Source organism: Budorcas taxicolor, chromosome 2, assembly GCF_023091745.1.
Source record: "Budorcas taxicolor isolate Tak-1 chromosome 2, Takin1.1, whole genome shotgun sequence".
Classification (NCBI taxonomy): domain Eukaryota; kingdom Metazoa; phylum Chordata; class Mammalia; order Artiodactyla; family Bovidae; genus Budorcas; species Budorcas taxicolor.
Window position 1 is genome coordinate 160,337,039 of NC_068911.1, and position 27,781 is coordinate 160,364,819.

General features: G+C 34.7%; 1 protein-coding gene across 3 annotated transcripts in view; it reads left to right on the forward strand.

Moving 5' to 3' along the window:
• AGFG1 (ArfGAP with FG repeats 1) overlaps positions 1 to 17,128 on the forward strand; it is a 77,605-nt gene extending 60,477 nt beyond the window's left edge. Inside the window, exons 6-15 of one of the 3 annotated variants that reach the window (XM_052659802.1) lie at positions 585 to 704; positions 1,359 to 1,430; positions 2,525 to 2,734; positions 3,811 to 3,991; positions 6,562 to 6,641; positions 6,859 to 6,951; positions 12,309 to 12,356; positions 14,219 to 14,377; positions 15,228 to 15,319; positions 16,178 to 16,957. In XM_052659802.1, coding sequence (XP_052515762.1) covers positions 585 to 704; positions 1,359 to 1,430; positions 2,525 to 2,734; positions 3,811 to 3,991; positions 6,562 to 6,641; positions 6,859 to 6,951; positions 12,309 to 12,356; positions 14,219 to 14,377; positions 15,228 to 15,319; positions 16,178 to 16,237 — 1,115 coding nt within the window. In that variant the 3' untranslated portion in view covers positions 16,238 to 16,957. Of the gene's footprint in view, positions 1 to 584; positions 705 to 1,358; positions 1,431 to 2,524; positions 2,735 to 3,810; positions 3,992 to 6,561; positions 6,642 to 6,858; positions 6,952 to 12,308; positions 12,357 to 14,218; positions 14,378 to 15,227; positions 15,320 to 16,177 lie in introns of all 3 variants that reach the window. The other 2 variants (XM_052659810.1, XM_052659819.1) reach the window with 2 other exon arrangements.
• Positions 17,129 to 27,781: the final 10,653 nt, after the last annotated feature.

The following is a 27,781-nucleotide window of genomic DNA, read 5'->3' on the forward strand; positions in this document are numbered from 1 at the left end:
TTTTTACTAGTTTTTATTGTTTCTTAAGTTAATATGTGTTTTAATATGATAAGCTCCTAATAAAATATGAGTTTCTTCAGTTTATTTGATGATCATGTCCAGCTTTTTGTGTACTTGCTTTTTTTAAAGTATGCTATGATGTAACATAGTTGCAAGCTTAAAAACAACAAAAATTTTTAATGTAATCAAGCCATTTTCATATGATTCATGTAACTGGTGAATCACCATTTTAAATCTCAATTTTCCAAATGTATCCTGTATCCCACATCTCTCTGCTTTACTGAAACTTGTGTTTAGTGCTGTTAATTCAGAGATTCCTTTAATAGAGTCACTTTATAGTACTGTTCGTGATGCCACTCAAAGGCTATTTGTGTACAAATTTATCATTGTACTGGATGCCCTTTGATGAATTGCTTGCGGTTGGGTGAAATAAACATTTGTAGAACTTAAAATCTGATTTCTAAATGAATTTTCTTTAAGTTATGAAACATGGAAACTTTCATAAAATTCTTAAACTCATTTATCATATTTTTTATTTATAGTTTTCATGTTCATTAACATGTATTATTCCTTACCATTTACAGCTCAGAATTCTGCAAATGCAGATTTTGCAGACTTTGATGCATTTGGACAGTCTAGTGGTTCGAGTAATTTTGGAGGTTTCCCCACAGCAAGTCACTCTTCTTTTCAGCCCCAAACCACAGGTAGAGCCTCTCTAGCATTATGATTAAATGTTTACTTTAAAAAATAGAATACAACTCTGTAGATATAGTTTTGGAAAATTATTCTAAACTTAAATACTGTGATTATCTGGTTTTAAAATAGTTCTGTTTTACAAAGCTCTGGGGAAACCTGAAATCTTTATATTTTTTTTTATTTGTTTTTCTGGACACTAGTGTTTTGTCTAATTCATATCTGTTTTCCTTTTCCTGCACATGAATCTTTCTTAAATTTCTTAGGCACGGAGACATTGAAGTAGTAATAGTTTTTTAGGTTCACAAAATACGTTTTGATTTAATTTAGGCTCTAAATAAAAGAAGCTAGTTAATTATTTCCATAGAACTAAAAATGTAAGTACTTTTCAGGGCAGCAAGCTTCAGAAAATAATTGGTTGAGTAGATTATTTAATAATCACTTTGATAAACTTCAAATAGTTTTCTGTGCAGGAATTGGTCTTTAAACATTGAATACTTACCCATAAACTGTATTATTTTCAGAAACTCATTGAACCTTTGTTTAGATCTTTGGCTGATTGCTTTTCTTTCAACTTTTAACTCTGTATTGTCTTAAAGCCTTTTCCTTCAACTTTCTTTTTTTTTCTTTAAATTTCATCATTTACATAATTTCTGGCTGTCCAGCATTTAGAATGCTTTCATCTAGCTGCAGTTTTGGTGAATTTACTTCAGCTTTTCCTCTCCAGGCTTCCAACAGTAAGTTCTGTTGTCAAGTAGGCATCTTTTACTAATTTGTATATTTAATGGTATATTTTATAGGTTTTTCAGTTATAGAATTTTAATCATCCTTTCATGATAATTCTCCATAAATTCGCACTTTTACTCTCCTCACTATTGCTAAACTCGGAGAACACAATAGTGTACAGTAACAGTTGCTTTAATAATTGTTTTTATTAATTTGAAATAACTTTCTTCATACAGATTTTAAAAACTTAGTATGTGCTTTGTTCACCAGTTCCTTGTGACAGATCACAGTCTTTTAAATACAGACATTATTTAGTTTTAATCAAAAACAGTTTAATTTCTGTAAGACATGTATTTGTTTTAGAATGTATAAAAAACTGATTGATGGAAAGTGTTTTTTTTTAAAAAATAGGGTGTAATGTCTCTGTTTCTGAAATACCTTTAAGTGCGTGTTGCTCTCAGTTTAATCTATAACTGTATTTACATGTATCTATATCTACTATCTTGATTGCTGAAACTAATGTGTAGGTATAAAGAACAAACATCAAAAGTATTGCATCAGAAGCATAGAATGAATATATATTGGTTTTTAATATTTTGGTAGTATGTTAGGGAAGATTCTAGAATATAGAACAGTCTTTAAAATCTTAGTAGAATAAAATTGATGTATTATTTATATTATTTATTTATTAAGTGCTCTTATTTTTTCCTTGAAATATGTTAGCATAATTTTACTGAAGACATTGTAGTGTTGTGTGTACATTAAATTATGTGGAATTGAGTAGTAGCTCTTCAAGTACAATAAAACTGAGTAGCATGGAGACTCTCCGGTGAATTATTTTGTTCATTCCGGGATAGGTAATTACACAATTACACCATAGGAACTTGTTGCCCTATATGTTGTCAGGACCTTTGAAAATCTAGTTTTGTAGACTGTGAGTGGTTATGTGTAGATGATTCAAGTTGAATGCCATTTGCCAATTCTTACTTTTAAGATTTTAGGATTTCTTATAGGAAACTTAGTTTAAGAAGAAATGATCATATAATCTATCAGAGGATATTGGGAAAGTCTAGCAGTTTCAAGTTTTCTGTCTATTCCATTACAGGTGGAAGTGCTGGATCAGTAAATGCTAATTTTGCTCATTTTGATAACTTCCCCAAATCCTCCAGTGCTGATTTTGGAACCTTCAATACATCCCAGAGTCATCAAACAGCTTCAGCTGTTAGTAAAGTTTCAGCGAACAAAGCTGGTCTACAGACAACAGACAAATATGCGGCACTTGCTAATTTAGACAATATCTTCAGTGCTGGGCAAGGTATCAAGCTTTAAAGAAAAGAATACAAATTTGTGTATTAAGCAGTCTTCTACATTTGATTCTATTGATTACATTCTGAGGATGCTTTTCTTCATTGTGTATAGGTTTTATCTACACTTAAATTTTCGTGACTATTTAGCCCATTTTGGATCTGAAATAACCACACGGTAGAAAGCCTAGAAACTAGTTTGTAAACTTCTAGATTTAAAAGAAAATAATTGACAAAAATTTAATTTTGTCTTAGCATGCTTTATTGTTCTAAAGGCCAAAAAGGCCAAGAGATGACTAGAGGATTATTTGGTGGTTTCTGTGATGTATTAATTTTGAACTATTTTCTATGACTATTTTAGTATTTATTTAAAAAGAAATAAAGCCTATTTGCAGTGTATTTTTATACCCAGTTATGGTCGTAAGGCTAGTATTTTTGCCTCTCAAAGTGCATAGTGTAGTAAGGAGAACAGCTGGGGTCTGCTTTCAGACTGGATTCTGATCTCTGAGCATGATTTCTCATCTCCCCACCAAGAGCAATAGAAATAGCATTCAACTTAAAAAGTTGTGTTGTATGTGTTACTGCATGAGAGGTATTTAGAACAGCGTCTGGCACATAGTAAGTGTTACTTATTACTTATCTTATTACTCTTACTTATTACTGTCTCTTAATTTTTTTGTAAACAACCCTGGGAAGATGATATTATTAATAGATTGAGTTCACATAGGTCCAGCATTAGATGAGTGTATATGTGCGCTTGATTGAGTTGTCCCCATCTTGCAGATTTAATGTAGCACTTTGAGAATTTTCTTCTTATATGTAACCTAGACATGTCATTGGTACCAGGTCTTAGTTTTTATTTCAGACAGAGTATTTTATTTTTATCAGAGTGGAATGTATAGCACCAAACTTGTCCAGTATTTTCTGGAGTATTTATTTATTAGGTAAGACTCTAGAATCATGTCCATTTATTTGCTAAGCTCCAAATCAGTTTTAAATTCACACATCATGGCAAATGCTGTTGGTAAGTTGAAAGGAAAAGCGTAAGTTAAAATCTTTGATTTAATTTGTTTCTGTTTGTTCATAGGTGGTGATCAGGGTAGTGGGTTTGGGACCACAGGTAAAGCTCCTGTTGGTTCTGTGGTTTCAGTTCCCAGTCAGTCAAGTGCATCTTCAGACAAGTATGCAGCCCTGGCAGAACTGGACAGTGTTTTCAGCTCTGCTGCCACCTCCAGTAATGTGTATACTTCCACAAGTAATGCTAGCAGGTAGCTTGTCATTGTCTTGTGTTTTATATTTAAGCTTTTTTTCAACTTTGAATAATTATGTTGTTAAGTAATCACTATTTGGGGCTTAATTTAAAAGATTCTTGAATATTTTCCTAAATTTGAAGAAAGTTACGAGTTTACATTTTTTAGTTAAAATATACCCCTTGAGTAATTACCATAGGGGATTTACCATCGTTTTATATTTTTTATTTAATCAAAAGTACTTTTTCTCCTTGAATGCTGAAATATAATTTAGAGTATATACGCATCTTGAAATGGATGTGTTAAATTGTTAAATACAAGTTTAATTATACTCAGAGAATCTGTTTACAGAATTACTTACTTTTAAGGTACAGTTTTTAGTCATGAAGATTAAACACTGAAAGTAACATGTTGTAGCCTGAGTTGTAAGTAAAGTTTTAGAAAGATTTGCACCAGAACCCAAGATTAGTCCTGTATCTTTTCTGTCACACTGGTATTTATAAATAGATGTATCTGTTACAGTGTTTGTGTATGTATGGTGTAAGGAATTCTTGGCAGAAGAGAGTCTACCACATTTTAAAAACATTTGATCTTTAAAAACTCTTCTAGTTTTTTGACTTCTTTTTGGGTCAAGGAAGCAGACCCAGAAGTATAGGTGACTTATCTGTACAATGTCTTACCCTTGATTTTCCATTCCTATAGATTGTCTCTTTTATCCGAGTAACTTTTTTTTTCCTTTTAGCACCTTTTCCAGAAAAAAATGATAGGATTGCAACACTAGTTAGTTGGGCTTATTCTCCAGTAACACATTTTCTGTATGGCAGATGGGAAAGATTGAATCCAAAGAATAAAATTCAGAGTATTTCTGTATTTTTGCTTTACTAATATTGACTACAGTAGACATATAAAATAGTGAACTATAGCAAGGTGGCCATAAAGTCTGGAAACACAGGTATATGTAATGAAATGGTTTATTGATATTACATTATACTCATAATAAGTGGTCCCCAGAGTATAATACATGGAATATTTGAAGTACCTAAGACCCATTCCAAAGGTTTGTGAGGTTAAAACTAAATTCATAATAATTCTGAGTGGGTGGTTGTGTTTTCATTAATTGACATTTGTATTCATGGTATAGAAACTCTTTAATAGGTTAAGACTTGATGGTGACTTAGCATTGAATTATGGCTCCAGTGCCAAGCTGTACCAGCAGTCATCTAATAGTCATTCCTTGCTACCACACAGTCAGTTTTACTTAGGAATATTTTTGATTCAGTTTTTATTATGAATATGCTTGATGAAGCAGTGTAAAGGAATTTGATTTTGTTAAGTCTAGACCCTGACACATGTCTTAATTTTCTCTGTATTGAAGTGTGGTATGCATCGAGTTGTTCTGCCGTATACTGAAGTATAAAGCTGTCTTGAGGAAAATCAACTTATGTGGTTTTTTGAGTGGTGGAATGAACCAGCTACTTGTTTTATGGAACACCATTTTTTTCTTGGAAGTATGATTGCTAAACAAACCATGGTTATTGAGATTTGGATATTTGTTAGACATTTTCTCAGAAATGAAATTTTTAAGTCTGTCACTTTAGGGAAAACAATGGCTAAAATACACAGTCTCAAGCAACTAAGTAGAATTTCGGAAAATTTATTAGCCACCATGAGCTTAATATTAAGCTTCCTATTGCTTTTCTGATGACATGGATGGTGATGTTAATGGTTGTTTTTTTATTTTGCATAAGGAAATATATTGACATTTTGAAGATGGGCGTCAAGTATTTTCCGAATGATACGAAAGTAGTAAAAGATTCATTTAAAGTGTAAGATAGACTACTGGATGTTACTTTAAGAGTGCATCAGAGTTCATTGATAGGGTTTCAGATTCCATATCACAGCTGTTGTCGAGTCGCAAAGTTGTGTCCACCTTTGAAACCGCATGAACTGCAGCATGCCAGGCTTCCATGCCCTTTACCGTCTCCAGGAGTTTGCTCAAACTCATGTCCATTGCGTTGATGATACTATCCAACCATCTCATCCTCTGCCCTTCCCTTCTCCTCCTATACAGATATGAGAGTTGGACCATATTGCAGCTAACCTCTAGGAAACTGTAACTCTTGTTTCTGGAATGATATCAAGCAAGATATACATAGTTATCTGGAAAAGGTGTTAAAATTCTGTTTTGTTCAACCGTGATGCCACATGAGGCCAGTTTTTTCTTCATATGCACCAAGCTAAACAACATATCACAATAGATTGATCATCTATTAAGCCACCCATTAAAGAGATTTGTAAAAGTATCAGATATGAATGGCTTTATTGTTATTTTCAAATGAATTAAAAATTCTTAAATTTCTGTTTTAATTGATGTACTGTATATTGGTAGATATAGCATCTTGAAGCTCTTTGGGGTTCTTGTTTTTTTAGAATGTAAATGAATTCTAAGACTTAAAAGTTTGAAAGCTGATGTGATGCATGATATGTTCAATATTATTTTTTCCGTATTTTATGGCAACCCTGTTGTTAGATTACCTTTGCTCTTTTCCCCCTCTCAAAATATGAATTCTTTCAATACTTGTTTTCAGTAATGTTTTTGGAACGGTGCCAGTGGGTGCTTCTGCACAGACACAGCCTGCATCTTCAAGTGTGCCTGCTCCATTTGGAGGTATGTGTTTCTGGTATATGTATTGGTTTTTATATGGAGTCCAAATATATGTGTATATTGTATTGCATTTTCTTAGGGATACCAGAAGACGATCAAAGCACCAGTTTATTATCAGAAAGCTCTAATTTTCTATCTTCATAAATATATGAACAAATATTTTAAGTAATTGAATACAAATGCATTAGGATTTTATAGTGTATCTTATAATTTTTTAAAGCTACACCTTCCACAAATCCATTTGTTGCTGCTGCTGGTCCTTCTGTGGCATCTTCTACAAATCCATTTCAGACCAATGCCAGAGGAGCAACAGGTAAGAAATGTAAATTACAGAACAGTAAACTTTGGGAAAGGTATATACCACAAAGACACTATGTGAAGAACATTAGAAAATAAGGTTCCTTTTTTACTGAATTGACTGTGAAGTGGATTAGTTTCGTCTATGAAAACATATGCTAGCTGAAAGTTTATAGAATCCTGGAACCTAATAGTTGAAAATGGACCATGGAAGTTACCTAGCACTCACCACTGAAAGGTTTCATATTTTGGGTGTGGAATCAAGCATAGAGATGAGAGTTAAAGCCTTAACTCCACACTGCCGGTTCATGACAGAGGTGGTACTTGAACATTATAATTCTGACTTATTTGTTGATCAGGTTTCACAATTATTGATTATAACTCAATTGAAAATATGTGTCATGTTTTTTCCTTTGCTTGGGATTGCAAGGAATGGATGGATTTTATTATTGATACATGAGATCTTGATAATGAGGTATTTTCCCAATGTGTATCTCTTTTAGGGTTGTTAACATTTTTTGGGGGGTGTTGAAACTGGTTTAATTTGGGATATAATAATTTGAATATATTCTCTTTTTATAATTTTTTTAAAAAATCCTCTTTATCCCTCCCCCTCTTTTTTCTTTTTGATTCATATTGTAAGCTAGCCACATATTTCTTTTATTTTGCCTCTTTGATTTTTGTCTTATTACCCTGAACACCAGAGATATTTGCCAGTACCTTGGAATGTTGGCAGGTGCATGTGGTATGACCCAGTACCCATTAAGCTGAATTTGTTGGTTTTTAGATTTAGATAACTTTAGAACTAAAGCCTTAAACTTGACTTATAGCATATGTTGATGTGATATTTTGAGAGAGTAAGGTGCTTATAATATCACAATAAATTTGCACCGTTAAGAACTACTAATTACTAGCACATCGTTTTGTCATTGGCAAGGTTGAGAACTGTAATATTGGAAGTTTGAACCATAACTTCCATTTTCATATAATATCTTCATTCATAATCTGTTGCTATCTCACGGAATACATGTTGTATAAGTATTTAAATTTTGCACATAATTTTTAATGATTTATTTTCATTCAAAAACATATAAATATACTATGCTTAAACATAATCAGTGATTATTTCAGATTTCTGTTGTGTTTTGGACAAAATATACTGTTCATCACTGATGATGTATATAATATTTCTGTTTCTGAGCATAGACTTTTGACTTCATGGAATGAATTTTTAAAATGTCTCATGACGTGGTATTTTGTACATTGTCTCATTTAGTCCTCTTAACTCATCAGATGTTTAAATCACTCTTAACAGCTGAGATGACTGAGGCTCAGGGAAGTTAAGTGCATATGTTTTGGATACAGCCAGATTTGTGTTCAAATCCTGGTTTAGTATTTACTTACTAGGTAATCCTAAAAATGCTTTCTGTATATTATTTTTTTAATGAATGGAGAAAAAGTGATAGGAAAATACATTATTTGCAGTAATAATAATAACTGTTGAGATGTTTAAAGCTATTTAACCCCATTTAAACTGAAGGATGGAAACATATTATACCTTAACCAAGATCATGTTGATCTAACTCCTCTGAGCTTTATTATCTTTTTCTGTAGAATGTGAACAGTGTTCTCTGTCAGGGATATTGTGAGAATTAGATGATGCAGATCACCTTGTATCGTCCTTGCATTATTGTATAGAGTTGGGGTGTGTGTGTGTGTTTAGTCCTTCAGTTGTGTCTGACTCTTTTTGACCCTATGGACTGTAGCCTGCCAGGCTCCTCTATCAGTGGAATTCTCCAGGCAAGAATACTGTAGTTGTCATGGCCTCTTCCACGGGATCTTCCCAACCCAGAAATTGAAGCCGCATTTCTTACATCTCTTGCATTGGCAGGCAGGTTCTTTACCACTAGTGCCACTTGGGAAGCCCATATGCTTGGTAAATCATTCCTGTTTTTGTTTTTTTTTTTTCTTTTTGGTGATTGTACCTCCAGACTGGTTCTGTTATTAGAGTTAAAGATTATCACCCCCACCCCCACTGTTACTTAGAGTACAAAAGTCCTTAAAGTTAAGGTTCTATATAAGATGTGAAATAATGTAAAGTGTACAAATTATATCTCAAAAAGCTTGTTCAGATAATATAAAGTAGTTTTAATATTAGTCTAAGCAAAATTTATTGAAAGGTGAATCTAGTATGTCCCCAAATTTTTATTTCAAGGTAAAATATCTTTTCTGTTGTAAACCATTTTGATTTTTCACATTGATCATCTTATTGAATTGACTGAGTCAAAGTAAATGTTACCTATGTAATATGTTTCTGTTGAAGCTAAAATATAAACGACAGTGTTTTATATCATCAAACTTAATATTAGTTCATATTAGTATTGTTAAATCCATTTGAGGTAGCTTTTGAAAGAGGTATTAAATAATAGTTCTATGCAAACTATTTATAAAGTTTTGCTGATACATTTCATTCTTAAAATGCATATTTTAATAATAATTTTTTTTCCTGCATTTAATAGCTTTGGGGCCTTCTTTTACCACAATATATAGAAACCTTCAAAAGACTGGCCAATGTGGCCTAAGACTTTTTTTTTTTAGGATTCTATAATATTTAGCATTCTATTTTTCTAGAGCCCTTGAACCCTTTAATTAATGAAGTTAATATAATTTTATGGTTTTCAGTTATTAGGACGTTCTCTTAAAACTCTTAAATCTCTCCTTTGCCCCTGAATGAGTACCCTTTATTTTCTGATATTCATTGAATGAATGAATGAATGAATGATTTTAAGTGTCCCGTGTCTCCCCGCGCCACCCCCCCACAACCCCAACCTCCCCCAGCCAAGAAATAAACTTGTATAAATGTAGAACCAAAAGAATCATGGTGGTATCTAGCCAAGCATCATCATTTTATTACTTAGGTGGAGACCAATTCGATGGATTTACCTGATTAACCAATGACTAGTATTAGTCAATGGCACCCCACTCCAGTACTCTTGGCCTGGAAAACCCCACGGACGGAGGAGCCTGGTGGGCTGCAGTCCATGGGGTCGCTAAGAGTCGGACACGACTGAGCGACTTCAGTTTCACTTTCACGCATTGGAGAAGGAAATGGCAACCCACTCCAGCGTTCTTGCCTGGAGAATCCCAGGGACATGGGAGCCTGGTGGGCTGCCATCTATGGGGTCGCACAGAGTCGGACACGACTGAAGCGACTTAGCATTAATCCCAGAGTGCTTCTAAATCAGCACTATTTCCACTGGTTCCACTCATTTCACTTATAGGAAAGTCAATGAAATATATGTCCACACAATAACTTGTATACAAGTATTTACAGCAGCATTATTCCTGGTAGTCAAAGGTGGAAACAGTCTTGGCTCAGCTGAGGTGGCTCAGTGGTAATCCGCCTGCAGTGCAGGAGATGAGGATTTGATCCCTGGGTCAGGAAGATCCCCTGGAGTTGGAAATGGCAACCCACTCCAGTATTCTTGTCTGGGAAATCCATGGACAGAGAAGCCTAGCAGGCTCCAGTTCATGGGGGTCTCAAAAGAGTTGGACACAACTGAACACGGAAACATCCCAGGTGACCATCCACTGATGAATGGATAAAGCAAATGTGTATAGCTGTACAGTGGAGTTTTTTTGATAATAAAAAGTGAAAAGTAATGATATGTACTGATATATGGTACAGCATGGATGAATCTAGAAAACAGCAGGGAAAATAAAGGATGCTAGTCACAAAATGTCATATAATGTGTGATTCTATTTATAACCTGTCCAGAATGGACAAACCTATAGAGACAGAAAAGAGATGGGGCAAAATGGAGAGCTGATAGGTGTGGAATTTCTTTTAGTGAGGGGGATGTGAAAATGTTCTAAAATTAAATTGTGATGATGGTTGTACACCTGGTGAATGTGTTTTTAAAAAAGAACAAAACAGTGAATTTTACCCTTTAAGTTGATAAATTGTATGATATATGAATTATATCTCAAAAAGTTTGTTAAAAACAAGTCTAAAATAGTTTGATAGCAGCCCAGGACTAGGCATCAGTGTTACAGATTGAGTATTGTAGTTAATACTAATTAACAATCATTGTTGACTAAAAGTCAGGCTTTACCAAAGTGTATTATGTAGAACATGTCTCCTGAGGTGATGTTAACACAGTGCTTTGTGGGAAAGGGGTTCTGTGCCCAAAAGCATATGGGAAATGCTGAGTTAATAACACAAAATTGAACCAGTATTATTAATGCACGATTTCTCAGAGCTTGTAACATGCTCTAGGAAAGGAGCTAAACATAAAGTGACCAAGCTTGTTTATCGCAGAACCCTTCTACCTCAGTCAACCTTTTGTTGAATTTATAAGGAGCTATAAACAGCATCTTTTAAGTTAGCAAGAAAAAAGAACAGATTCATTGAATATTTTTTTAATCACAGCAGCTTTGTAAATTAGGTATTACTGTATCTGCCTCTCCATCCCTTGTTTTCAAAGGAGGAAACTGAGGCTTAAAGAAGTTGTGGTGTCCTGTAATTAGAAAACAACAGAACCAAGACTCAGAACCACTTTCACATCTCAGTTGTTGTTTTCCCCCAAATTTAGTTAGTTAAGTATGCTTATTTAAAATGTATGGACATGTATTTTTAGAAACAGTCCTACTCCGGATAGTTCAAACAGTGGTTCTAGTGCTTAACCTAAATTTGATCTGTGTTGAGTACTTTTCTTTACGTGTAACCTGTCTGACCTCAGTCATGCAGGTTAAGATCTGCACGGGATGAATTTCTCTTTTCTCTCTCTTTTTAGCCATCACACTTTAAACTGAAAGTGCTGCTCACCTTTCTAATGGAGTCCACTGACTAATTTTCCCTGAATAATTTGTTCCCTTGAGTTATCTTTACTAGTTTCTAGTTAATATATGGAGTTGAAAATAAAACAAACATTATTCAGGTGCTTTTTCTGAGATTTGACTTTTTAAATGCTAAAATGTAGATACTAGATCATTTTAGATGATTCTATGAATAGCATTTTTGGGTGTAACTACTGAGGCCTAGAAAATCATTTTATGTATATTGTTGCATCTTCACGTGAAAAAAAAAGTGTTAGTGTTTACTTAAAAGCTGTATTTCCTAAATGTTTCTTTGTTTGATATTTGTTTTTCTGGTATTATTCTAATCTCTTTGTTTCAAATACTGTAAGTACTAGTATCATGAATATAGTTGAAGTAAAGACTGTGGGTGCATTTTTATTATGTATTCTTATGCTGTCTCCTTTGTAAGTGTATTCTAATTTTAGAATTTTTTAATGAAACAAATTTACTTTTATTTTGACAATAGTTACTCATAAGTTAATTGACATTGGTCTCTTTATGGCTTTCCATAAGGCCTTTCTGGAGCAATGCATTCTCAAGTGTTTCCTCACGCTCATTTTGGTAGGTGGCCACAGCTAATATCTAGGTTTGTGTGGCAATTTGTCTACCTGCTTGTGGAAGCTTCTGCTAGTGTTCTGGATCCCTGCATGTGAAGTTAAGTTTTTTCCATGTTTTAAAATGGAGTGGGCATGGATGTGTGGCATTGGGAATAACTTATAAAGTTACATGAAAATCTCCTGTGGTAATTTGTTTTAATATTGAAAAGCATATTGCTTACCTCCATGGTCACATTAGAATGTTAATAGCTTTTTTGATTATTTTTCTTAAGTTTGAATTCATAGTACTTTGAGTGACACACCTTTTCTATGTACCAAACCATTTTACCACATTATCCCATGGAGTTTGGCTTTGCTTAACTGTAGCCAACTTTTGCTTTATACTGCTTTCTTAAAAAGTGAGCTGTCAAAGTTATGTCAGTGTATTGTTGTCTGTTCTGAAACCCTTCTGTTTCCCTTGCAGTGTGCTTATTATTCTTTAATTCACTTGCTTCCCAGTGGCTTAGTTTCCTTTTTCTTATGAATAATAAAAAGTAATATTTAAAATTTTATGTTCTAATTAGGTTCACTGAGGAGAATTGCACTGTTACAAATATTAGGATTATGAGAATTACTTTGAGCAACATCCATAACAGATTTTTAATTTTTTAATTAAAGATAATTCTATATAGCACGTGTAGTGTTAATTTCAGTGCCTTAAGTCAGCATTCAAGTTGGTAATTTTTTTTCTTAGAATCAGAAAATGCAATGAATTATGTTGTTTGATAACATAATGCTGAAAATGCTTCACTATGTAATTGCTAGTGTTCTGTATTAAAAGCAACATTGTTGGCTCTTTTTTCCTAGAACATATAGTTGAAAGGTTCTATTTTGAATCATTAGCAAAAAGTACTATATTGTTCTGTTACTATGTGTGTTTTTATATGAGTAATATAATGATATGAATTCATAACTCATTGTAAGTGGGGGGTGATGGCAACATACCATATGTGTGTGTGTGTGTGTGTGTGTGTATATGTGTGTGTGTATATATATATATATATATATAGCTGTAGTTCACACACAGATTTCCCCAACCTGTGAATGAATGCTTCATTCCATGAAGTTATAGTGACTAGATATGGCAGGCCATGGTAGTTATTGGGTACAGTGTCATTAATCCCTACATTCTTTGGCTCTTTTAAGAATGCCTATTTCACTTTCTGTTCAGTTTTTGTGTACTTTGCCCCAGTTTCTATAACTCTTTGTGCCTAATATTATCTTCCTTATACCTCTTATGCAAAGAAGTCTTTGTTTATTTATACTTTTCAAAAAAGGAATGGGAGTCCATATAGTTTAATTGTGTTGATGTTTTTATTAGGATTATCCCCCATCCATTTTTTGACTATGGTTACAAAGCTGAATAGGTTTTGAGTGGCCTGCTGCACTATTTCTCTTGTAAGTTTTATTTTTAAGTGAACTATTTTGCAGAGCTTTTTCCAGGAATACATATACTACATTATAGCAGACAGTTCATTAGATATAAATGTTTCACTATTTTACTCTGTATAACAAAGCAAAACTTAAAATGTATATACTAGTGTACATGTGAATTGCATGATGATGGACTTTAAAAGTAGACTACTATTTAGACTCAAATTTATATAATTACTTTGAGAGGTTTACTTATGATTTCAAATGCTAGCTTTATAGCTTACATTAAACTATATGGCACTAAAACTTGCTATTAAGTTTGTTGGGGTTTGGGGATTTAAAATACATCTTTCTGGTTTTAAGGTAAATGATGTCTATTTTACATTGCTGAGTATGAGTAGAGACAACCTCCTTTTTTGTTTGTAAGTGATCAGCCTTTCCTTCTCCCGCCAGCGGCGACCTTTGGCACTGCATCCATGAGCATGCCTGCGGGCTTCGGGACTCCCGCTCCCTATAGTCTTCCCACCAGCTTTAGTGGCAGCTTCCAGCAGCCAGCCTTCCCAGCCCAAGCAGCTTTTCCTCAACAGACAGCTTTTTCTCAACAGCCCAATGGTAAGAGCTAACATTTGGCTGGTGCCAAGTTCATTGTATGTATCCTTTATTTATCATAATTTGAATGTTTGGACAAAAAGATTTATCTAAAGAATGCTCTAGTGTTATCTAGTGAGTGTTTATTACACAGATGTAGAAGCCTTTGGTGAGTTAGGCCACAGAAAATAGAGTGATTTAGTAAGTTTTTATGATCAGATTACAGATTTGGGAGTAATCTGAGACTAAAGAATACCTCTTCTTTCTCAGGATCTCCAGTATCTTTCTTGTATGTTCTGTGTTATAATATGCTTCTTGATTCTAAAAGGAAACTTTATAGACCTGGAGTGTTTGCTTTGCATTGGAGAACTGTTGATTTTGTTCCATTTATTGTATATATTTTGTTGTTTGTTGTTGGTGGTGATGACATAGACTAAAGGTAACTGTATTGTAGTTCGAGTTTGTTACTTGTTTTCAGGAAGATTCACTAGAGAAAGTTTTCAGTTTTTGTTTCTGTTTTTGTTGTAGTCTTTTTTGTTTTGGGTGGATTTTGCTTGTTTTTTGGCCGTTCATTTGCTGAAGTTTGAAATCCCTGGATCACATCCCCTCTTAAATAGTCAACAAACTCATCTTTTGATTAAATCCTTTGTCAGCAACTTACATAGCTGGGACAGACTGGAATTAACCATTTCTGGGGAGTCGATGTAAACTCTTTAAGACGTGCCACTGAAATTTTTAACTTACTTTGAAGAACATGAGACTCAACAAGTTAACATTGATTTTTTAAATTACTGTTGCTCTGGTGGGGATTTTTCTGAAACTCCTTGATTGTTGCTCAGAGGTGTAGGTTATAATTTTTTTTTTTTTAAACAAGGTGCAGGTTTTGCAGCATTTGGACAAACAAAGCCAGTGGTAACCCCTTTTGGTCAAGTTGCAGCTGCTGGAGTGTCTAGTAATCCTTTTATGGTAAGTGAGATGCAGTTTTAAGCAGTTTGTAAGTCGTTGCATTGTTTTCAAAGTGGGAAAAGCAGGATGTGATTCTTCCCAGATGCAAGATTGTACAAATCGAGGCAGCCATTGTGCACAATCGTTTGTTGATTTAAGAAAACACATTAATCAGCTCGAAAGCAAAACATTGTAGACATGAAACTGGTATGCTTTCTTATCAAAATTCTGCTTTATGAGAGGCTGCCGATTTAGTGATCAATGTGCAAAGGGAATCCTGGAGTCATTTGGTTTGAGTTGTAAATGTATGTTTTAGGACCAATCCCTTCTTGGAATCTGTTAACAGAATTATGTGAAGTAATGGATATAAAAGACACAACACAGTGCCTGGTAACCTATAGTTGTGTTACAGTATGTTGCTAAAAATAGTAATTGTTGTTCAGTCAGTAAGTCATGTTCTAACTGTTTGTGACCCCACTGACTGCAGCGTGTGTCAGGCTTCCTGACCTTCATGGTCTCTCGGAGTTTGCTCAAACTCCTGTCCATTGAGTCGGTGATGCCATCCAACCATCCCATCATTTGTTGCCTCCTTCTCCTGCCTTAATAATAGGAATGAATAAATATGGTTGCCAGTAATTATAAAACCCTAATCTAAATTGGAGAAGGCAATGGCAACCCACTCCACTACTCTTGCCTGAAAAATCCCATGGATTGAGGAGCCTGGTAGGCTACAGTCCATGGGGCTGCAAAGAGTCAGACATGACTGAGTGACTTCACTTAATAATACTTAATCTAAATACTATTAATTTAAAAATATTATTATTTTCTTATTTTCCCACACTTGTCTGTCTGTTTATTTTGTCTTATGTTTTCCTTTAGACTGGTGCACCAACAGGACAATTTCCAACAGGAAGCTCATCAACCAATCCTTTCTTATAGCCTTATATAGACACACTTTACTGGAACGAACTTTTACATGGTCACATTACATCTCTCCGCCTCTTGCACTGTTGTCTTGTTTCACTGATCTTAGCTTTAAACACAAGAGAAGTCTTTAAAAAGCCTGCATTGTGTATTAAACACCAGGTAATATGTGCGAAACAGAGGGCTCCAGTAACAACTTTTAACCTGTGAATTGGCAAAAAAAAAAGTAGCGGTATCATGTATATTAAAAATTGGCTAATATTAAGTTATTGCAGATGCCACATTCATTATGCTGCAGTACTGTACATATTTTTCTTAGAAATTAGCTATTTGTGCATATCAGTATTTGTAACTTTAACACATTGTTATGTGAGAAATGTTACTGGGGAAATAGATCAGCCACTTTTAAGGTGCTGTCTTATATCTGGAAATGAATGACCTAAAATCACTTTAACCATTGCTACTGGAAAGTTAAAGTCAAAATTGGAAGGTTTTAGTCATTCTTGAATTTTTCCTTTCTGAAGAGCTCTTCTGTTTATACATGCCTAAATTCTTTAAAAATGTAGAGGGATACCTGTCTGCATAATAAAGCTGATCATGTTTTGCAACAGTTTGCAGGTGAAAAAAATAAATACTAGAAAATATGCTATTGTTTTGTGTTCTTGCTGCAATGCCTTTACCAAAGTGGCCTTAAATATCAGTAGTGAATTGAGAACATCTTGAATTCTTAAATTAGAGTTTCAGAAGACTTCTAGTGACTAACTTTTATGTCTAAAAGCAAATTTTATAAAAAGGCCATGTAGAAAATTTATTAAAACTACTATGACTGCTATGTTTAGGAATATGTCAGTGGTAAAGCATTTAATGTAGCTTGTTAGATTCACTGTAATCCTTCTAATTTCTTTGCAACTTCTTAATTTTGTGAAAATTTGTATATATGAAGAATTTGCATGTATGTGTATTTACAAATTTTTTTAAGTATCTTGAATTCTCAGACTGCAAAAGGCTTATTTTAACTATTGATTTTTTTTTTTAATATTGTCTTTGAATGTATTGGAAGCAGACATGCATTAACTGTGACATGATTGCACCTCAGTTTTTTTTCTTTGAACAAACTGATATTAATAGGACATTTGTTTATGTTCATTTCTAGGGGAAAGAAACTGGAACCCAATGTTACCTTAAAGTTATAGAATACTTTGTTTAAAAAGGCAGTGATACTAATGTTTAGTTATATCTTTATGTTAATATTCAAGTGAACTTAATTAAATATTTATATAATGCCTGATTCATCCAGTGATAATCTGGCAATCTCATCAAAACAGAACACAACTGAGAAATTTGTAATAGTTGTTTTTTTTTTTAATGCCTTTGAGCACCCCACAGAAGTCACAAAGTCCATATGTTAGAGTTCATGTTTTTATGTAAAATTTTGATTATTAGATTTCCCAGACCATGGCACATTAACAGTTCAGAAGTTATGGCTTGAAATGAAGGAGATAGAATGTATGACAAGCATACACTGTCCAAGACTAGTTAGTGTAGGGACAGCCAGCCCAGTTGAGAGGGCATCACTATATACACCATCTTCTGAAAATTGCCTATTACTGTGACTCTGTGTCATCAAGAAAAGGTGAAATTACATGTGTAAATATGTAATACATGTTTGAAAAGTTTTCTTACAATACTTAAAATTGTTTTTAAAGCTTTGGTATTAAAAGAGGTGAACATCAGTTTCCTCAAACATTATTCGTGCTGAATACCTTTTCCAATGGTGACTGCAGGAGTTGTTTTCATAGTATATTAAAATCTGTGTTGAGTTTTAAACTTCTTGAAGCATTGCTGTCCAGTGCATATCTAGCTGAATGTATAGTTGTCTGAACTACTTTGATCAGACTGGGAAGTCTCTGCCCCCTTTCTGAGCAGTACGCCTCTTCTCTTAGAATTAAATGAATGCTGCAAAGGTCTGGGTGTGTGTTGGTGTATACTTGAAATTTCTCCAAATTTTTGGAGTCACCTTCCAGCCCCCTCATGGAGGGAATACTTAAGAGATGTTTTTGAATTCCTATGTTTTAGATTGTATTGGGTCCCAATCAACTCTTGTACCAAGTTATGCTATACCATTGAAAGCCACTACCCAGTTAACCTACCAGGCTTTCCATCTAAGAAATAAGTAAATTAAACAGTTGTTATTAAAATAATTTTAAAGACTATTTTTTTCTGGGTAAACCTTGAGGTTTGTAATTAAGTGGAAACTCTTGTTAACTTTGAATGCTATAAAATCAAAATGCTTAGTGTAAGAAGTGGTCCAACTTTAATGTGGATTTGAATCCTCACACTTTCATATTCAGATTTGCTTCTGGTTTTACATGGACTATCAGAACTGTGTTGAACAGTGAAGAGGAGAAAATACTCAGTGGTAGCAACATGAAGACGCAGTTTCCTGACTTACTGGTTGAGTCATCTTCTCTCCTTTTGTGTTTGCTCAGGAAAGAAAATTTTCTTTTAGGGTGACAAGCTTTATTGATTACTTTAAAGGTATATTTTACTCTTATTTTTGTGAAGATAGAGATCAAGTAGTCACTTGCTTCCGCAGAATAATTCTTTCTGTAAATTTGAAGAAGCACATCACTGCTTGCTTTACTTCTGAGTTGCCCCAGCTCCCAACATACATCCTGGTTGGTACAGTTCCTGTTAATTGGTAAAATGAAGAGAATAACTTAACTGGCTGCTTTCCAAACATTTTGGCCTCAGGACTATTAACTCTTTAGTTATTGAAGATCTCCAAAAAGCTTTTGTTTATGTAGCTTGTATTAATCAGTGTTTGCTGTATTAGAAATTAATACTGAGATAGTTTTAAAACGTATTTATTCATTTAAACGTAACAATAATAAACTCATTACACATTAACATAAATACCATTTTTGATGGCAAATAACTGTTTTCCACAAACAGAAGACCATTGTTTTACATTTTGCACATCTCTTAGAAAATCTGGCCCAATAGAATCAGTGGGATTCTCCTACTACTTTCACATTGCAGTTCTTTTAAGTGACACAGTGTGTAGGCACTGGAAAACCCTACCGTGCACTTGTGAAACCACGAGTGAAACAGACAGCATTTTAGTATGCTGAAAATAGTTTTGACTTTGGGTTTGGGGGGGACCCTCGGGGTTTCTCAGAATACAGTGGTTTGAGAACCACTGCATAACACTTTAAATTTGTATTTTTCTGTGACAACGATGTTTAGTTGTAGTGTAAATATACTGCTCCCTGAACTTCTGAGTGTTTTTGTTGGCTTGATGAGAAAAATTTAAATTTCAGTTGAAATGGCAAACTTTTAAAATGTTGTTTTCTGGATTTTCTTCCTTTGATTTTTATGTAAATGTGTTTCAGTAATGATGAAATTGGTGAATATCTCATTTTTAAAAGGAATATTCCAAGTTCTGGCTCTTGTATATTAGTAATTGTTTTAGAATCATTTACTCTTTTGACCACTTTGAAATTGTGGTATTCTTTTGGCAGAGTGTCAGATAGCTATTTTAAAATTACACCTTGCTAAAGAAAGTTCAAAAATGAAGAATAATTTCTTATCTCTCCTGTGTTTATAGTTAACAAAGAATTTTAACTTTGTGTATGTATGTGCATATATATATTGGGGGAATGAAAATAGGATTTCTCTAACCTTCCAAGACATCAGCTACAGTTAAAGGAGTGTGTTTACTTCTTAAGAAAGAAATTTGCGCTGGGTTTTCCCCCCAGTGGCTTTTTATACCTGTCCATTTTTAGAGAGAACACTTGTTGTTTCTCATTTAAACAGAATGTTTTAAAATTCTTTTGAAGACATTGTGACTTTGTAAAAGGTAGTTTATGATACATAGTCATTCACCTCTCACTGCTGCCCTTGGCATACAGTAAAACGTGCTGCTGTCCTCAGGCCGGCCTGTGCCTTGCTTCTTGGGCCTCTTTGTTCGTATGTTTGTGCTCCTGCTCCAAACTCACATTCAGAATGACTCACCTCATCTTTGGCCTCCACTTGCAGTCTCAGGTTTATATCAGGAAGTTACTCTCTGCGGGACCCTATAAAGATGTATTTCTTTAAAGATATGACTTGAAAGTAATAATGGTGACAGTATTATAGAGTGTGGTTTATTAAGCTCTTTTAGTGTATCAGAGACTTGCTAAATGCTTTTCATGTATTATATCATATGGTCCTTAAAGTGGGCTCATACTAAGGATGAAAGAAGCAAGGCATTCGGCTAATGACAGGGCTTTTGCTCTGGGGAGCAGGTATTTTATTGTTGGATTAAAATGCTCTCACATTTATGTGTAAGCAGATTTTTAAAAAATCATGAAATTCTAAGAGAATCTCTTTCTATATCCTATATACCTAATAAAAATCATTTTTAATTTGGATTCCATTCATAATTTGCTGAAATTAGTAGTTTATTCTCTAGGGTTTTATTTAAAGTTTACAAGTAAATTCATGGGGGTAAATAGTGGGTCAGGTTTTAAAATAAAGAGACATTTGAAGTATCACAGTAACTCCTATTTTGTGAAACATTCCAACTATTAAGTCTGTGCGCTAAACAGTAGTAAAATTACTTTTGAAAGGGTGCTGTTACTAAAATGAGTTATTGTATTGAGTTTATATTTATTAGTTAACTTTTTCCTTGTATATTTTAAAACATGTCAGTCATTAAAAATTTTATGTGGTATATATGAACAAATGAATATACGACCAAGATGTGCTGGTCATATGCTGTGCTGGTGAATGCTTTTCTCTCATGAAAAAGTGTCCTGTTCTGTAGTGCTTACTGATATATGTTGATATTAATACTCTCACCATGGCTGATTTCAGCTATTAGTCTGATGTTAATTAAATTAAACTTGGAGTTAGACACACCGGTCTCACTTTGCAGGCCAGCTCCAGCAGGGCACAGATGGGTAATTCCACAACCCAGTTCATTAAATTTATTGGCTATTAGGTGATTGTATGTAGTATTTGAAGAGCCTTTTGTGTTGTTAATTCAGTAAGCATTTGAACACTGGTTTACTTCGGGCTTTCCTGGGAGCTCAGACAGTAAAGAATCTGCCCACAACGTGGGAGACCTGGGTTTGATCCCTGGGTTGGGAAGATCCCTGGAGAAGGGCATGGCAACCCATTCCAGCATTCTTGCCTAGAGAATCCCGTGGATAGAGGAGTCTTGCCATCCACAGTCCATGGCGTCACAAAGAATTGGACATGACTGAATGACTAAACATAGTAATTACTTAGAAGTCTAGTGGGCACTGAAGTATTTAATCTGGAAAGACCCCCAAGAGTTGTGAAAACCCTGGTTTAAAAAGTCCAATTATTGTTCTAATGTAGAGGTTGCACATTTATGGCATTTACTCTGAATTTTCTCTGCAGTTGTGTTTTGTTTGACCATCACAGTGTTTTAAAAACTTGAATTTTGTGTAGTTTGAAGGGTGTTTGTACTCTCAAGGTGGCCACTAGCCTACTACTCTAAATTTTCTGGGCCTCAAACGTTCAAAAACGTTTTAAGGCCTTTGAATTGGCAAATTCTGAGTAGACATAAAAGGGATCCTCTTATGCCAGCTCTTAACTGTTCTGATTTTGGAGTCAGTTCTGTAGAATTTGAATTTATGATGCTATTTTCTGGTGAAGACTCTTGCCAAAAATGTATTTCCTTTCAAACTCGATAGCCTCTATGTATTTTGCTTATTTTATGCTAACGGAGGAAAATTCAACATACTTAACTGTATTTTTGAAATCTAGGGTCGTTAAACTCACAGGGCTATGGAGTTTAAAGATTCAGGCTTTTGTAACCAGGAAAAGTGATCCTAGATAAAATATTTTAATTGGTGATTCAGATGTTCATTGGTTAATTTCTTAATTGGTTCTCTGGAATCTTAAATAGATATTATCCAAATTATAGTTTAACCAGTGAGACTTAAAACTTGAATTCTCACCTTTTTTCCTTAATCTTGAGGGACAGAGAAAGCAAACAACCCAGAAGCCTTCTAATTTTGACTAAATAATCATTAAGTAAAAGGCAGGAAAGGATTGTGAATTAATGTTACCCAGTGTTTCATAGAATGCTGTGGGTGCAATCAGGTTTTTTAAAGACTTTAAAGGTTTTTTATATGTTACCAAAATATAATACATGTTTATGATGTTTAAAAATTATGCAATATATAAAGAGGTATAAAGTGGAAAAGTGTGTCTCCTTCCTGTGACTCTGTTCCCACATCCCAGAGAAATACAGTTACTTGTGTTTTTGTATAGTCTTTCAGAAATGTTATCATTTATTTTATATACTTCTTTCTCTCTATATGTATGCCTCTTGCTGTCCTCTGTTGTTTTAAATGTATGGTTTTATAACTTGATCCTCTTTGTTTAACTTCGTTATTTTTCCGTATTACTACATCCAGCTCTAATTCATTATCTCTTTGGAGCGCCAAGATTTCATTATATGGATGCCCCTTTTGAAGAATATTTGTTTATAGAGTTTTTCTACTTAAAAACATTGTTAAAATGAGAATATCCTTATGCTTATATGAAGGTTAGTCATGAATCTGCCTGACTCTAAACTCGATAAAATAGACATCATTCAATTTTGAATCTCACCTGCAGATTCAGTATGACTGTCTTAAAATAAGATGTTTGAAAAATCTCATACTTTTTAATTGAACTGTGAAGGCCTTCAGTTAGTTCATTGAAGATTGTGCAAGTTCACATCTATTTAGCACCTTAATTTTAATTTTTCCATGACCCTGACGTTTGTAAACGTTCAAGGTTTGGAACTATTTTCTATTACTACTTGTTGGTATTGTGCCTTTCCTTATCTACATTAGCTTAGAATATACCTTATTTTTGAGATGAGAACATAGAATTTAATTTGGCAAAATCTTTTGGCACAACCACATGTTTTATTTATTACTTCTCCAAAATTAACTCCCTTTGCCTTAGAAAAGACTTGGGTAATAACTGAAAGTTCCAGTTCCCATTCCTCACAAGATTACAGAGTTGAGAATTTCTTTATTTGTGTTTATCGTTAGTCAAGGACAAGTCTTTGTTTCTGGAATCGTTCATGAGAAATGATATCAGCACTTAAGGCTTAAAAATAGGGAATGAGATAACTGAGAAATCTGAAAGAAAGAATGAGGCCCTTTTAGTCAGCAGGGCATATTTTGGAAGATGTTTTGATATGACAAGATTTATGAAGACCAGTCTTAATTGCAAGAGGTGGTCTTAGGTATTAGACAAAAACAGGTTGATTTCAATTTTCCTTTCAAATATATGGTAGATATATCTGATTTGCTGTTCATTGTGAAACCTTGTTGGAATAAATTTTTAAAAATAAAGACTCCTGAATTTATGTACCATTTGAAAGTAGTAGCCTTTTTCCTTTGATGATCACAGAACATAACAAGACATCTGGAACACTGAAGAATAACATTTTTTCCCTTTTGTCATGCATGTTTGTTCCTGCCAAGCACATGATGCATCTACTTCCAGCCTTAATTTCTTTGTTCCATTAGTTGTATATTAAGAGCAACTTTTGTCACTTTCTCTTTGCTTTTTAAATTACAAAGCATCTGTTTTTTAAAAGCACTTACTTATTACTGAGTTTCCAGTACTGATTCCCCATCCCCAGAGGATGACATTTTTTCTTGAAATTCATATTGTTCTAGCTTGATTTTTAAGACAATGGTTTTTGCAATTAGATCTTAATTTCTCTATTACCTGTTGAAATTTAAAAGGCACATAGTAAACTATCTTTGGTTCTTCATACATCTAATCTTATTTCCTGGTAGTAACCATTATTTTTTGTGTCCCAATTCTGTACATTTTTGTTGTTTAAATTACTTTCATTAATCATCAAAACCCAGAAGAAAATTTATTTTCCTCTGAATCAGTAATTTTACGCAGCTACCACTACTCTCCCCATCCCTCCTCTCCATCTAGAGGGAGACTAAAGTTTAGTCTTACTAGGCGAAGAAAGATTCAAATTCTTTTTTGTTTTTTAAGTCATATGCTAACGTTTTTAAAATTAAAACTGAACTTGAGGATTGAAAGGTACTGACCCAGAGTCCAGTGTCCTATGTTTCAGTTTTAAATTCTGCGTTAACCGGCATTCAATGAGCAGGTAATTTAGATGCCAGTTTCCCACCTTTAAAGAGAAATCTCTTCCAAATGGTAAAACATGATTCCCATCAGCCATTTGGAATATATGTTTAGAGAATAATTAGCTTTGGAAACTGGAATTAGACATTTCATAAGAATAGCTGTTAGGTTGAGCATAAACTATCGTATTTTCTAGATTGAAAGTACAGGTAACACCACCACCATATAGTTTCATATTATGGCCACTATATTCAGTTTCTCTTATTCAGAGCTATCTTTTTAAATGCAGAAAATTTTGACTTTTTAAGTAATGGTCGAGGATTTCTCAGGTGAAGGAAATTGTGCTGAATGCTGTATATCAGTGTCGTAGTATCTTCCATTTAATCTGTATTAATTTGGTGCCACATTGCTGAGTATTTTTTAAACATTTCCTGTTATTCTCATAACCTTATATGTAGAAATGACTTTATTTTACCAGATGAAACAGACTAGGTGGTGGTTTACTTGTCTCAAGAAATTTAAGCAGCAGGACTGAGCTTTAAACTCAGCTGTCAAAGTGACATTCAGAACCACTCCACCCTGGTTCCTTGGAGCAACTGATGGGGGAAGGGTGATAATCTGCAAATCAAGGGCAGAGAAAAGGGCTCTGGAGACTAGGAGAGATCTCAGTCCTGTGTACAACAGACTGATAAAGGAGTGTCAGCCTTGAAGGAATAAAATGTAAGACTGAGGACTAAACCTGAACTGAAACAGGAGGGAGAGGAGTTTACGTTTATTCAGAAGCTTAGTGGTGTTGATTCTTTGTGACCCCATGGGCCATAGCCCACCAGTCTCTGTCCGTGAAATTTTCCAGGCAAGAATACTGGAGTGGGTTGCCATTTCCTTCTCCAGGGGATCTTCCTGACCCAAGGATTGGACCTTGTCTCTTGATGGCGGGCGGATTCTTTACCACTGTGCTGTCTGACCTGCTTTTATGTGTTGTTGTTTAGTCGCTAAGTTTTATCCGACTCTCTGCAACCCCGTGGACTGCAGAACATCAGGCTTTCCTGTCCTTCACTATCTTCCGGAGTTTGCTCAAACTCACATCCATTGAGTCGGTGATGCCACCCAACCATCTCATCCTCTGTCGCCCCCTTCTCCTCTTGCCCTCAATCTTTGCCAGCATCAGGGTCTTTTCCAGTGAGTAGGCTCTTCACATCAGGTGGCCAGGTTATAAGTTAAGTAAGCAAAGTGTCAGTATACAGCCTTGACTTTCTCCTTTCTCAATTTTACACCGGTCCATTGTTCTTTGTCCAGTTTTAACTGTTGCGTCTTGACCTTCATACAGGTTTCTAACGAGGCAGGTAAGGTGGTCTGGTATGCCCATCTTTCTAAGAATTTTCCAGTTTTTTGTGATCCACACAGTCAAAGGCTTTAGTGTAGTCAATAAAGCAGAAGTAGATGTTTTTCTGAAATTCTTTTGCTTGTTCTGTGATCCAGTGGATGTTGGTAATTTGATCTCTGGTTCCTCTGCCCTTTCTAAGTCAAGCTTGAACATCCAAATGTTCTCAGTTTACATACTGTTGAAGCCTGGCTTGAAGAATTTTGAGCATTACCTTGGTAGCATGTTAAATGGGCACAATTTTATGGTAGCTTGAACATCTTTGGCATCGCTTTCCTTTAGGATTGGTGTGAAAACTGACCTTTTCCAATCCTGTGACCACTGCTGAGTTTTCCTAATTTGCTGGCATATTGAGTGCAGCACTTTCACAGCATCATCCTTTAGGACTGAAATAGCTCAACTGGAATTCCATCAGCTCCACTAGCTTTGTTTGTAGTAATGCTTCCTAAGGCCCACTTGACTTCACACTCCAGATGTCTGACTCTAGGTGAGTGACCACACCATCATGGTTATCCGGGCCATTTAGACATTTTTTGTACACTTTGTATTCTTGCCACCTCTTAATTTCTTCTGCTTCTGTTAGGTCCTTTTACTGTTTCTGTCCTTTATTGTGCCCATCTTTGCATGAAATGTTCCCTTGGTATCTCTGATTTTCTTCATGAGATCTCTAGTCTTTCCCATTCTATTGTTTTCCTCTAATATTTCTTTGTATTGTTCACTTAAGGCTTTCTTATCTCTCTTTGCTATTCTCTGGAACTTTACATTCAGTTGGGTGTATCTTTCTGTTCTTTCTTTGCTTTTCATGTCTCCTTTTCTTAGCCATTTGTAAGGCCTCCTCAGACAACCATTTTGCCTTCTTGCATTTCTTTTTCTTTCTAATGGTTTTGGTTACTGCCTCCTATACAGTGGTACAAACGCCTGTCCATAGTTTTTCAGGCACTCTATCAGATCTAATCCTTTGAATCTGTTGGTCACTTCCATTCTGTAATCATAAGGGATTTGATTTAGGTTATACCTGAATGATCAGTCAGTCAGTCATGTCTGACTCTTTGCAACCCCGTGCACTGCAGCAAGCGTCTTCCCTGTCCTTCACTATCTCCTGGAGTTTGCACAAACTCACGTCTGTCAAGTCGGTGATGCCATCCAACCATCTCATCCTCTCTCACCCCCTTCTCCTGCCCTCAATCTTTCCTTGCATCTGGATCTTTTCCAGTGAGTTGGCTCTTTGCATCAGGTGGCCAAAGTATTGGAGCTTCAGCATCAGTCTTCCAGTCAATATTCAGGGTTAATTTCCTTTAGGATTGACTGATTTGTTCTCCTTGCTGTCCAAGGGACTTTGGGAGTCTTCTCCAGCACCACAATTCATAAGCATGTGTTGTGGGGACTCCATATTTGAGAAGCAGCTATTTGCAGTATTTTGTACAGGTTTGTCATCAACATTTGAATAAAGAATATTGTGTGTGTTTGTGTGTAAGAATACTTGTTGCAAATACTTCCAGGTTCCTAGGGTAGAAAGAACATGGAAAGCAGAGTAGGCGTCAATAACAGTAACTGTATTTAAAGTTATTGTAAAATGGTATTAGTTTGGAATCCTCTGAAACATATATATTTCAGCTTTTTTTCCATTAAAGATGATTATGATCACTTGCTACTCAAAGTTTGGTCTGAGGAGCTACAGCCTGGACATTGCCTGGACTCTTGTTAGCCATGTCAATTCTCATCCCAGGATAGTAATCACAATCTGCATTTTAATGAATCTCAGGTGAATTGTAAGCATATTCAAGATCGAGAAGCACTGGTTTAGGTACTATGTTCAGTTCAGACCAGTCGCTCAGTCGTGTCCAACTCTTTCCAGCCCCATGAACCACAGCACGCTATGTTAGATAAGTTATTTTTGTTTTAGCTTTTTAAATCTTGATGAAAGTCCATCTGTTTTGGGAAAATTGCTCTAAAGAATCTTAAAAGGTACACTAAAAGCTCATCAAAAGAAATTATGTAGAAGCACTTCTGAGTTAAGTTCCTTCTTAAGAATGTTCAGGTTAAAT